The 14,097-nt window shown below is 38.9% G+C and overlaps 1 protein-coding gene across 1 annotated transcript in view; it reads left to right on the top strand.

Moving 5' to 3' along the window:
* The window catches only part of TNN (tenascin N), an 86,051-nt gene that overhangs the window by 50,814 nt on the left and 21,140 nt on the right, over positions 1-14,097 (top strand). Inside the window, exons 12-14 of the mRNA XM_020970541.2 lie at positions 1,389-1,652; positions 4,354-4,617; positions 11,766-11,896. Coding sequence (XP_020826200.1) covers positions 1,389-1,652; positions 4,354-4,617; positions 11,766-11,896 — 659 coding nt within the window. The remainder of the gene's footprint in view (positions 1-1,388; positions 1,653-4,353; positions 4,618-11,765; positions 11,897-14,097) is intronic.

Genomic DNA, 14,097 nt, shown 5'->3' with positions numbered 1-14,097 from the left:
TATTGGTCTTTAGTGAGATTTAGTGAGAAAGCACTGCTATACATAGGGAGCTGTGACCAGAAAATCTCTCACCTGGGGCAAAGATAATCTAGCCAAGGGGGCAGTCACATTAGTGAAGGAGATGGCTCATATGATAGAAAGTCTGTCCTTTGTCCTTAAGTAGGTAGAAAGGAAAGCTGGCCTGTGAGAGGCCATACCCCAAAGATTGTTTTGAAGTATGGTCATGCATGCACATGGAGGACCGTGAACTGAGGTGGAGAAGGTCCCCATTACCAGGAAGCATGCTCCTGTATGTCTGGATCCTGGCACAGAGTACTATCCAAAGGAATGATTTACAGTTCTACACATACACCACCATGAACAGTGATTTCTTACACCTTACTCCCTTGCCAGTGACACTTGCCACAAGATACTCTATCTCTAGACTTTGAGCCTTTTCACTGCCTGTCCCCCTGTGCCTGGAACACTTTTCCTCCTTATTTTGACCTCCCGGCTTCTCTGACTTCTTTCCGGGCCCAGTTAAAATCCCATCTTCTATAATAAGCTTTTTCTGATCCCCCTTAATGCTTCTGGCTTCCCTCTATTGATTACTTCCAATTTATCCTCTCTCTATTGTTTCTACACTAGTTGTTTTCATGTTGTCTGGCCAATTTGTCTGCAATGGAGTGGATGTAAAGGAGAATATATGCAATCAGCCTCAGAACACAGGCTGGAACTAGACTGTGAGAGGCTTTAAATGCTAAACAGAGGTGTCTGAGTTTTATCCTAGAGGCAGTAAGGAGCCATTGAAAATTGTAATTCAGAGTAGTGACACGCACAGATCTGTGCTTTAGGAATGTCATTTTATCAGCTGTGTGGAGGATGGATTGGAGATTAGTTGCAAGGAAACCAATCAGGAAGCTATTGTAATAGTTTTGAACTAGGGAGATGACTATGGGGGTGAAAAGAGATGGATGCAAGAGATACTGAAAAGAGATACTTCAAAAGACTTTGAAACTGTTTGGGGGGATGAATGAAAGTGAAGAGTTGAGGATGACAAGTTCTAAAAATGGATGACTGAAAGAATGGTGGGACTCTGGCACCCATAACAGAAATAGTGAAGTTGGGAAGATGGAAAGGAAGAAGATAATGAGTTCTGATCTTTAATTTTGTGTTTTTTCTAATATAGCATTCTGTCTTCCTGTAACACTAATCAACATGTTAGGGAGACACGCTTACAGCCAGGGCAAATGAGACAACTTGAAAATAATAGGACAAGACAGAACAAAATGCCTCTTCTGAAAAGCAAGAAGGGCCTGAAATTATCTCAGACTAAGATAAATGAACTTCAGATCATATACTTTGGTGCTTATTAATAACTCTGTCCTGATTACCTCTTTTTCTTTTAGAGATTGATAGTCCTAGAAACTTAGTGACTGACCGAGTGACAAAGGATACAGCCACTATATCCTGGGACCCAGTCCAGGCTGTCATAGACAGGTACATGGTGCGCTACACCTCAGCTGATGGAGAAACCCAGGAGATACCAGTGGGGAAAGACAAAACTACTACTATTCTACCAGGCCTAAGGCCAGGCATGGAGCATACTGTATATGTCTGGGCTGTGAAGGAAGACCGAGAGAGCAAGAAAGCCAACACAAAAGCCCTAACAGGTAACAGGAGAGGAGAGAAACAGAAACCAATTTTCGTTGACTCAGGGACAGTCAGCTGATATTAAATTGTGATATTGCTGCTGTCTAATGTTGATACCAGTTGGTATTAGGGTACTGTGGACTCAATCTGGGATGGTTTTATGTTAGAATTCTCCAGAAGAAATGGCAAAATGGTAATGGTGGTTCCAGTCTTATGTTGTTCAATGGCTCAGATGAAACTTCTCACAAGACGTCATCTAATGAAATATTATGGTGACATCTTGTATCAATACCTTTAAATGCTCTTGGGAGACCAGGAGAAACTTTCTTAGGCTTTGCTTAGTGAACCACATAATGTAACATTTCAGTATCCTTATCAAATTATAATCTCTTTGAAGAAGGACTATTGAAATAATATCCACAATAGCTTTGTGATCTTGAAAAGCAGAGTCTGCTTCTACAACACTTTAAAGGTAATGAAACTGGAGGCCAGATAAGGGTAATGCATGACTTATTCTCAGAGCAATACCATAGTGTATGGAGGAGCTCATGCCTTTCTACAGTGCCATTCTACAATCTTTGGGGGCAGTGTGTGGGGTATTTCAAGTTTTAGGATTATGATGTAAAGTAAGTTTTGATGAAGGAGGAATGACTTAGACAGATGAGGGAAAATTAAGGAGAATAAGATATTGACAGAGATTGGAAAGGTGGTAAAGATAATATGATTATACCCATAAATAAGAAAGAATAAATTTGAATGGGAAAGATAAGAAGGGAAAGAAGATTGGGGGAGTTGAAAAATGAGATGCATTTCTTTGTGTTTATCATTCACCTATCTTCATGTCTTCTTCCTGTTTTTCCATGGCAAACTCTGTATTTAAGTGAGGAGACCATTGTTTTTCTCTGCTTCTGTTCTGTGTGTGTGTGTGTGTGTGTGTGTGTGTGTGTGTGTACATGCACATGCGCATGTGTGAGTATGTGTATATATACACAAATGCATATATGTATGGAAAAATGGCAAAGGCAAAGTCAGCTGAAGAAATCTAGCAGAAGCCAGCTTTTTAAAAAACCTCAGGCAACCGGATATAGTTCTGTTTCAATGGAGAAGTTAATTTTATGGAGATCTAAGCAGGGTTGTACTGCAGCCAACTCAAACCAGCCAGTGAAAGCCAATTGTCAAATTTTCATTTTGAGCACTTAGATCTTAGAAATCTGCAAACTCTATAAATCAGGGCTTGATGGATTATTTTGTTAATTGTCTAGACTTAAAAAAGTGATGGAGAAAAAGTTAATAATATAAATTAAATTTAAAAGTGTATTGATTTTTTCTTCCCTGGAGAGTCAGTTGTTAGACATTTACCAGCACACCACTGCATATAAGTGAAGAAAAGCAATATGGTGGAATGGAAAAAACACTAGACTAGGAGTCACATGACTTTGTGCAACTTTGGACAAGCCAGTGAACCTACTGGGGCCTCAATTAGTTTTTCTTCTATGATCAGTTATTAGTTCAAGAAATATTTATTATGAGCCAGGCACTATGCTGAGCAATGGGGATAAAAATATGAAAGAGAAAAACAGTCCTTTCCTTCAAGGAGCTTACAGTCTAATGGAGGGGATACAACACATAAAAGGAAGCTGAAAAGAGGAGGAGAGGGGTGGGAAAGAAAGTTCCCATAAGTGGGGACATGGGTTTGGGCATGAGGGAGAAGTCTGAAGAATGCAGGTGAGTGGGAAATGAAAAGATGGCGGGCCTGAGTATCCTTTTTGAACAGAGGTTTTGAGAGGAGCTCTTTGTTCCACCTTGTAATCAGAGGAGCAGAAGGTACTGATAAGGTGTGGGGACCAAGGCTCATGTGATCTTACAGGATGATAAGATTCCTGATATTGAGGTTCATGGAGGCATGATGGAGATGTCCAAAGGAGTGTCCAGGTTGGCAAATATATAAAATGTTTGAAGATCTACAAAATAAGAGGTCTGTACTAAATAATCTCTCTAAGCCCCTTCCAACTCTAAAGAAATCTCTAAATCTAAGTAAGGAAGAATCCTTAAAGTTACAGCAGAGGCTATTTAATCAGTGATTTTTGTGGCTCAAAATGTTGCTCAGAAGATCTTGTTCTACTTGCTTTTTTGTACTGTACGTATTTATTAACATTTTTGTTTTTCTATTTTTTTCTTTAAAGTGGAAGGTAGAGGAGAGAAAAAACAAATGCTTATTAGATTAAAAGAGAAAGAACTGATTAAATGGAAGTTTTGTGTCTAATGGTAACCATCTCTAGAGTGGGAGGATAGGGAAGAAAAAAAAAGAAATTTACATGATATTTTTGTTATATATTTGAAAGGAATAATGAGTTGTGTACAGTAGATTTGCAGTTTCACGTGCAATCATCTTTTTATTGCACTATGTTATAGAAATACTTTTTATTCCACAAATTAAGAATAAAATAACATTTAAAAATAAAATTAAAGAGATAAAAATAATGAAGTGCTGCTATTGATTAAAAAAATGAATTTAGGATAGACCTTGGGAAATAGGAACTGGGTCCTACCTGCTCCCTTAGCTCCCCCAGGTGGCCACAAAGGGAATAGCTTTATTATTGTGTTAAGCATGACCCTGATGATCATCCCAGAAGCTTGCCTTTATGAGAGGATGGAGATGGGTTGGTAATGATGGCCAACTTGGTGCCAATATTTATCTTCTCCCAAATTCTTTTCTTGAAGACATTGATGATCCCAAGAACTTGATGACTAACCAGGTGACAGAGAATACAGCAACTATATTCTGGGACCCAGTCGAGGCTGTCATAGACAGATACATTGTGCGCTACACCTCAGCTGATGGAGAGACTAAGGAGATGCCAGTGGAGAAGGACAAGACTGCCACCATGCTGACAGGCCTGAAGCCAGGAATGAACTACTCTATTTCTGTCTGGGCTGTGAAGGGAGATCGAGAAAGTAAGAAAGCCAACACCAAGGCATTGACAGGTAATAAGGGACTGTTAAGTTACCCACAGAAGAAAAGAAGTCTCTCCTCTTTCGGTTCTGAAAGCTTATTTCGGTTAGCGAGGAGGGAATAATAAAGCATTTGCCTCCAATCTTTGCTTTTTCCAGTGGCTGGTTGAGGCCTTCTTGTACTGCGTATTTGCTTTCTATGTGTGATAGACCTCAAGGGATGGGTAGAGAATCTCAGAGTACAAACCTCAGGGAATCCTAGTGTACAACAGTCTGAGTGATGCCTCCTTTGGGTCATGTGTACCAAGTCATGTATGTGCTAACCATTTAACCAGTATCCATCTCAAACAACTTGCAGAATTTCAGAGTTGGAAGGAAACTTAGTGGTCATCTAGTCCAAGCCACACCCTCTAAAAATCCTTATAACAAGACAAGTGACCAGGGCTGACCTTTTCTTGAAGACCTCTCATGAGAAAACACTCCCCCCTCTCCTGAGGCACACGATTCTATTTTTAGACAACTAGGAAGTTTTTCCTGACATCAAACCTAAAAGTTGCTTCTTTACAATTTCGCCTCATTTCTCTTACCTGGGGCAACACTGAACATGTCTAACTCATCTTTCACATGGCTGGCCTTCAAGAACTGGAAGACAACTATATTCTCTTCTCCCAAGACTCTTCTCTACTATGTTAAATATCCTCAGTTTCTCTCAGCAATTCTCATGTGGTATGGACTCAAGTACCATTATTATTCTAGGTACTGCCCTCTGGCTTATTAGTGTTCTTCCTAAAATGTGGTCCTAGGAACTAAACACAATATGCAGTCTTAAAAATTGTTTGTTTATACAATATTGATATTATAGTAGATATTTTCTCCTAATTCTGATCACTTTATTCTACATCAGTTCATGTAGGTCTTTCTAGTTTCTGTGAAATAATCTCTTCATCTCATACAGCACAATAATATTCCTTTACATTCATATACCATAATTTGTTCAGCCATTTCCCAATTGATGAGCACCCCCTTAGTTTCTAGTTATTTGCCACTATAAAAGGGCTGCTAGAAATATTTTTACATATAAGAATCCTTTTCTCTTTCTTTTGGCTCTTTCAGGTTTTCTTTTTTTTTCTTTTTCTTTTTTTTTAGGCAATTGGGGTTAAGTGACTTGCCCAGGGTCACACAGCTAGTAAGTGTCAAGTGTTTGATCTGAGGCCAGGTTTGAACTCAGGTACTCCTGAACTTCAGGGCCCGTGTTCTATCCACTGCGCCACCTAGCAGCCCCACTTTTAGCTCTTTCACATATAGGCCTAATAATGGTGTTGCTGCATTAAAGGGGATGCAGTTTAGTGACTTGTTGGACAAAGTTTCAGATGGTTTCCATAATGGCTCTATCAATTCACAGCTCCACCAAAAGTGCACCAATGTACCTATTTTCCCCACAGTTCCCCCAAAGTTTGCCATTTCTCTTTTTTGGTCAATTTTACCACATGATAAGTGTGAGATGGAAACTCAGAATTGTATTGATTTGCATTTCTCTAATTACTAGTGACTTGGATCATTTTTTCACATGGTTAGTGATAACTGGGATTTCTTTTCTTGAGAACTGCCTTTCAAATCCTTCAACCATTTATCAATTGATAAGCATGATCTGTCCACGACAAAGTCATGCTTGGTTCTCTGTGATCATCACTTCCTTTTCTAGATATTTATAAGCTATCCTTTTAGTAATGTATTCTAGAATTTTATTGGGAATTGAAGTCACACTCACAGACCCTCCTTTGCAGAGTCAATCCTTTTTTCTTTTGTTTATCTCCTTTCCTTGAATTACTGTCTTGAACCTAAATGAAAGACTTTCTGTTTATCTTTATTTAGTTTCATTTGATTAATTTTAGTCCAGTATTTTAGCTTGTCAAGATCTCTTTGGAACCTGCATCCATCATCCAGTGTGTTTGCTATCCCTCCTGGTTTTATGTTCTTTACTCATTTGATACCTTTAACTAAGTCACTGACAAAACCATTTACAGCTCTGCCCCAAGATTCTTGAGTAATCCACTGGATACTTCTTTCCCATTTGTGGTATGATCAATGACTACTCTTCATATTTGAGCATTTGACCAGTTCTGAGTCCAACTAATTGAAATATTATCCAGCCCATATTTCTCCATCTTTTCCACACATGTACAATGAGATACTTTCCTGAAGGCTAGGTAAACTTTATAGCATTCCTTTGATTTACCACTGTAGTTAATACAGGTTAGTTTTTTGGGATCACTGTATCTTTGTCTAGGTGTTCATTTACAATCTCTTTAATAATAGATTCTAAAATATCTCCAAGAAATCCCCCAAGACTAAGCCACCATAGATCTGTTGTTATTTGGTGGAAGGAAGTTCTCCACTCTGATGAAACCACAGGTTATTCATATACTATGATCTCGTTTATTCTTTCATTTCTGTAAAGTTAAGAAGATGGCACCTAATATTGTTTCTGGTTGATTTGGATGGGAAAAGAGAAGCAAAGAAAAGGTGTGTTCTTGGTTCAGATTCCTAGACCTAGCCAGCACCTGACACAGCCTAATCAGTTTATTCAAATGCTGATTGATGTGCCCAAATGATAAAATGTTTGACAATTACCAAAGCTATTTTATTGTTTCATATTACAATGATATTGCCTCTAAGCATTCTAGACTGTTTCTTTCAACAATAACCTACTGAAAGGAGATTTGGTTGTACCCATTTGACACTAGAGTATGGACTGGGGTCATGGGAGAGGGTTAAGGAAATGCACAAGGAAAGTACAGAATAGTTCAATAGTAATCCTACTCTTTTGGGAAGACTTGGGACCGGGGGGTGGAGGTTGAGGGAAGTGAGAAACAACCAGAAAGTGAAAACCTCTGGGTGGTACCATTTGTTAGTAACAAGTGTACAGATTGGTGAACTGGAAATAGCAATGGATATGACATCAGATCATATGGCTTGAGTTCAAATTCCAGCTTTGCCACTAACTACCTGTGTGATTTTGGGGAAATCATTTAACTTCCAGGGCTTCATTTTCTTCATCTGTGAAATGAAGAGACTGGAAGAGCTGACTGTTAAGGTCTATTCTAACTCTAAAAATCTATGATTATATCTCTTCTCTGTGCTTTACTTCTATAAAATGATGGAGTTTTACTAACTGACCTTTAAGATTTCTTTCATCTCTAGATCATATGAACTCTGCAGCCTTTACTTGCATCACTGTATGCTGCAAGAGATTTCAGGTCATTTAATTTAAATTCTTCTCAGTCTTACAGCCAGAATATTCTGAAGAAGAACCTTGGCACCAAGGGGTTAAACCAAAACAAACTGGTTTTTGACGTTAAGGTTTTTATTTTTTAAGTTTAGTTTGGATTTCAAAAGCAGGAAATTAGATTCTGCCATATAACAGAAAGAACAGAAGGTATGCCAATCCTCTTACTTGAGGAAATAAGACCAAGTTGATGATATAGAAACTCAAAGTACCTATAAAGCTCTAATTCAGAGCAATAGTTATTTGATTACTATTAAAACACAGTAATTTACTTCTGAGCTGAGACCTTGTGTGGAAATTTTTCAGCCTGGAGGCATCTTTTGGGGGACAGCTAAATTAAAATAACTTCCAACAAGGAATTTTTTAAGATGGAAATTTCAAGATATGTCTTAGGAATGGTATGAAAAAACCACCTGAGATAAATGCCCAAATATTATAATTGAGAATTATAGTACTGCTGAATTTTAGGTTTTCTTGTGTACAGAGAAACTCTTATAACCCATGATTCCACCTGGAGCTTGTGTGGGAGACCACATGGAAGACAGAAAAAAAGCCAGAGTCCCCTTTCTTTGTCTTTCTGTCTCTGTATATGTCTCTCTGTGCTTAGGACATAGTAAATTCTTTTTTTTTTAAATATAAATTTATTTATTTTTAGTTTTCAACATTCACTTCCACAAGTTTTTGAGTTCCAAATTCTCACCCCATCTCCCTCCTCCCCCCACCCCAAGATGGCATGCGTTCTGAATATCCCTTCCCCTAGTCTGTCCTCTCTTCCATCTCTCTCCCCTTCTCTTATCCCCTTCCCCTTCTATTTTCCTGTAGGGCAGGATAGACTTCTGTACCCCATTTCCTGTATTTCTTATTTCCCAGTAGCATGTGAAAACATTTTTTTTAAACATATGTTTTTAAAACTTTAGGTTTCAAATTTTCTCTCTTCCTCCCTCCCCACCCACCCTCATTGAAAAGGCAAGCAACTCAATATAGGTTGTACATGTGCAGTTATGCAAAACACATCCATAGTAAACATGTTGTGAAAAACTAACTCTATTTCCCTTAATCCTATCCTGCCCTCCCATTTATTCTATTCTTTCTTTTGACCCTGTCCCTCCTCAGAAGTATTTACTACTGATTACCCCTTTCCCAATCTGCCCTCCTCTCTATCATCCCCCTGCTCTCTTGTCCCCTTTCCCCCTATTTTCCTGTAGGGTAAGACAGATTTCCATACCCAATTGAATGTGTATGTTATTCCCTCCTTAAGCCAAATCCTATGAGAATAAGATTCACTCATTCCCTCTCACCTTCCCCTTCCCCTCCACTGTAAGAGACTTTTCTTTTCTGTTTTTTTGTGAGATAATTTACCCCATTCTACCTCTCCCTTTCTTCTTCTCCGAGTATAATCCTCTCTCATCCCTTAATTTTATTCTCCAGATATGACCCCTTAATCTTCAACTCACCCTGTGCCCTCTATCTATCTATCTACATATACATACATATAATTTTTTTCCTCCAACTACCCTAATACTGACAAAGGTCTCATGAGTTATAAATATCATCTTTCCATGCAGGAATGTAAACAGTTCAATCTTAATAAGTCTCTTATGATTTCTCTTTCCTGTTTACCTCTTCATGTTCCACTTGAGTCCTGTATTTGAAAGTCAAATTTTCTATTCAGCTCTGGTCTTTTCATCAAGAATGCTTGAAAGTCCTCTATTTCACTGAATGACCATTTTTTCCCCTGAAGGATTATACTCAGTTTTGCTGGGTAGGTGATTCTTGGTTGTAATCCTATCTCCTTTGCCCTCCGGAATATTATATTCCATGCCCTCTGGTCCTTTAATGTAGAAGCTGCTAAATCTTGTGTTATCCTGATTGTGTTTCCACAGTACTTGAATTGTTTCCTTCTGGCAGCTTGTAATATTTTCTCCTTGACCTGGGAACTCTGGAATTTGGCTACAATATTCCTAGGAGTTTTCCTTTGGGGATCTCTTTCAGGAGGAGATCTGTGGATTCTTTCAATTTCTATTTTGCCCTCTGGTTCTATATATCAGGGCAGTTTTCCTTGATAATTTCTTGAAAGATGATGTCTAGGCTCTTTTTTTGATCATGGCTTTCAGATAGTCCAATAATTTTTAAATTCTCTCTCCTGGATCTATTTTCCAGGTCAGTTGTTTTTCCAATGAGATATTTCACATTGTTTTCTAATTTTTCATTCTTTTGGATTTGTTTACAGTGTCTTGATTTCTCATAAAGTCACTATCTTCCAATTGCTCTATTCTAATTTTTAAGGAAGTATTTTCTTCAGTAAGCTTTTGGACTTCCTTTTCCATTTGGCCAATTTTTTTTTAGGGCATTCTTCTCCTCATTGGCTTTTTGGACCTCTTTTGCCATTTGGGTTAGGCTATTTTTTAAGGTGTTATTTTCTTCAGTATTTTTTTGGGTCTCCTTTAGCAAGCTGTTGACTTGTTTTTCATGATTTTCTTGCATCACTCTCAGTTTTTCCTCTACTTCCCTTACTTGCTTCTCAAAATCCCTTTTGAGCTCTTCCAAGGCCTGGGACTGATTCATATTTTTCTTGGAGGCTTTGGATGTAGGAGCTTTGACTTTGTTGTCTTCTTCTGGTTGTATATTTTGATCTTCTTTATCACCAAAGTAAGATAATATAGTCTGACTCTTTTTGCTCTGCTTGCTCATGATCCCAGCCAATTACTTGATTTTTAAACTCTTTGTTAAGGTAAGAGTCTGTTTCCGATGTGGAGAATGTACTGTCCCAAGCTTGGGGTTTGTACAGCTGTTTTCAGAGATACTTGTAGGGACCTGTAAATTTCAGTTCTTCCAAGGTGGTATGATAAGGGGAGGTGTTTACTCCTTTCCTGGCCTGTGACTACAAGTACTCTCTTCTGTCTTGTAACTGTGAGGAGGGGTTCCTCTCCACAGCCACTACAAGCTCCACCAAGCCAGTGCTCCTCCTCACCCCAGCACCACCGCCCAGAACTGTGGCCCAGATCAAACACGGGCAAAGAGATCCCTGTAGTCCCTCTCTGATCAGCCACTGGATTCCCCCTCAGTCTGTGGGCTGGAAGCTCGGGAAGCAGCTGTCTTCCCCCCCCCCCCACTCTTGGGGAATGGAGCTGAAACCCCGCCTTCCTTTCTCAGCACCAACAGAAACAGACTTTTCCCACTGACCTTCTAAGTTGTCTTTGGCATTGGTGGATTGTGGAGTCTGGAAACCTCCACAGCTGCCTGAGATTCAGTCCTCTGAGGCCTGCTCCAGATTCGCTGTGGCCTGCGCGGCCGCACTGCATTGTGCTGCGCTCCCAGCCCCGCGCGATATACCTTTCTGATCAATCATCCAAGTTACCTTGGGCTGGAAATTTATTTCACTCTGTCTTTTTGTGGGTTCTGCTGCTTCAGAATTTGTTTAGAGACATTTTTTATGAGTATTTGGAGGGGTTTGGGGGAGAGCTCAAGCAAGTCACTGCTTTCACTCTGCTGTCTTGGTTCTGCCCCTAAATTCTTGATAAATATATTTTTTCATTCATTCTTTCCCTCTTTCCCCTATCCTTTCTTTTTTTTTTAATCTTTCTGTTTTCATTCATTGTCTCTATATTCATGTCTTCACGTCTCCTTGGAATCGAATGCTTTTCTAAAGCCTGTCCTCATATATATATAATGTATATATATATCCACATACATATATGTGTACATTTCCAATACATATATGTATATACATATGCATATACATTCTATATATTTTATTTTCTCTTTTTTTATCTCCATTTGTATTTCTTTTCTTCCCCCCTCCTCCTTGTCATCATACTTTGCTTTCATTCTTTCCCATATACTTTCCTTTTTCCACTTTAATAGTGATAATAATTAACCAACTCTTTATAAACAGATATTGACCCTCCCAGAAACCTCCGTGCATCTGATGTAACCCAGTCTAGTGGTACTGTGACCTGGACACCACCCTCTGCTCAAATTGATGGCTATATTCTAACTTACCAAGCTCCAGATGGCACCAGCAAGGTATTTGACTTTTTATGTCTTTTCTTTCTGTCCCTCCCTTGTTCACCTGTATTTAAAGTACCTAAGCTCAGTCAGCCATCTTGCTGACCCCTGGGAAATGTGACAATCATAAATCAATCAACAAATATATATTGAGTGTCCACTATGGCCAGAGCTCCCATGCTTGACTTGGTTATTCTGAGGAGGATCCCATTTGACTGAAATGGTAGAAGGCATGTGCCATGTCACAGCTGTCACAGGGTGACAATTCAATGACTCCTGGGTAGATCCATTTTAGATAAATGATAGCTATTGTGGTAGCTACCAGTTTTGGCCTGGTGAAAGAATCTCAGGGGACAGTAATACCTGAGGTCACATTTTTCATAGTATTTTGTTCTTTGACTGCCTTTGAGGCAATCTTCAAGACCTACATTCTGTGCCCTAATAAAAACTTCCCACTTAAAAAAGTTATGGCAAACACTCTACTCTTCACCCAAAAGGTTATCTTTTTCTCCCTAAATATCTTTGATTCAGCTCAATTCAATTCAATTCAGTTCTATAATCATTCCTTAATGTGCCAGGCACTGGGGATAAAAGACAAAAAAATGAAATGGTCATATCCTTTAAGGAACTTATATCCTGAAAACAGTGGTTCAACAATCATTAATTATCCTCAGATTCAACATATCTAGCACTAGAAATAGGACATTCCCATTTCAGAGCTTTAGGATTTATTGCTCTCTAAGCCTCATGTCTTTGGCTGATCTGTATATCAGGACCTCTAGGAAGAATTCTTTCTGCTGAGTAGCTTTCAGTTTCGGGTAGACCAAGCTTCCACAGGTTCCATAGAAGCATGTCTTGGGGTAAGGGGCAAGAAAAGGATTATACTAGTGGTGTTATAGCAGCATCATGAATCCTGCCATCTGAGAACCAAACTTTTAACCTACCAAAATCCTTCATGTCTTCATTTCAGTTTGGGATTGAGCGGTATCTCTGAAATTGCTTTGATTATTGAGGCTTTGTTTTGTTTTTCTAATGGGGAAACTGATGTCTTTTGTTCGTCTTCACCATACTTTAAGCCTATATCTGTTGTACTTGAAGGGTTGAAAAAAAAACCCAACATGGTGTCATCACTTGTTGAAATCAGAGAAGGCCAATTTTAGAGCTCTAAAATGCTATTTCTAGGACTAGCTATGCTAAATCTCTCAGGGCCCCCATGCAACTCCTGATAAATTAACAGGGAATTGCTAATCTTTGACATGGAAGGAGTTTCCATACTGGGAGTCTGCCTACTGAACTAACTTACAGATGTAAGTCAGTCCTCTTCCAACCCCCACAAAAAGTAAAGGACACCTGGGGCTAGTTAAGAGTGTTGGACTTGGAATAAGGCAGGCCTAATTCAAGGTTTGAATTCCAACTGTATTCTCAAATGAGATTTAAAAAATTATTTTATAAATGTGAAAGTACTACATAATATTATCATCATTATAGTAACTTCCTAAGTAATGTTCAGTTTCTCATGAATCAAAACCATCTTGCTCAATGCTGCTAAAACATGGCTTTCCATATGTTACTCCCTTGCTTTAAATCTTTGAATGACGCCCCATTACCTATAGGGTAAAGTGCAAACTCATTCTCCTGATATTTAAGGTTAGATCAAGTCAACAAGAACTGTGCTATGGGATGGGGATGCAAAATTCTGGCCATGGCCTATTTTTTCAATCTTATCTCTCACTGTTACCCCCTGAGCATATTCTGCATATGCCTCTGTACCATTGTTCATGAAATATTTTTCCTGTGGAATGCTCTCCCATTTCCTCTCCATAATTCCAAACTGCCCCTCCAAGCTTTACTCAAGTCTTATTTCCTTCATGAAGCTTTCCCAAACAGCATAGTTCATAGCATTCTCTTCCTACTCTGAACTCCTATATCTTTCTGTCTGTATTGTTCTTTTGGCCATATACTATTACCACATACTATTCTGCCCTATATTGTTTTCATTTATTTTTGAGATGGGGTACAGTTTTAATCTGTGAATTTCTCAGTGGGAGTAACTCTCCACTGTATTGAAATCACCTCTAACCATTAAGATCAGCAATTCCCTGGTAACAGAGTGAGGGAATTGCCTGGGAGCACTGAGAGATTAAATATCCTTCCCGTGGTCACACAGGTAGTATGTGTCTCAGAGACTGGGCTTGAACCTAGGTCTTCCTGGCTCTGAG

The sequence above is a fragment of the Phascolarctos cinereus genome, unplaced genomic scaffold (assembly GCF_003287225.1).
Source record: "Phascolarctos cinereus isolate Bilbo 61053 unplaced genomic scaffold, phaCin_HiC Scaffold_5;HRSCAF=322, whole genome shotgun sequence".
Classification (NCBI taxonomy): Eukaryota; Metazoa; Chordata; class Mammalia; order Diprotodontia; family Phascolarctidae; genus Phascolarctos; species Phascolarctos cinereus.
Note: the sequence above shows the minus strand (reverse complement) of the source record. Positions and strands in the feature narration are given on the sequence as shown.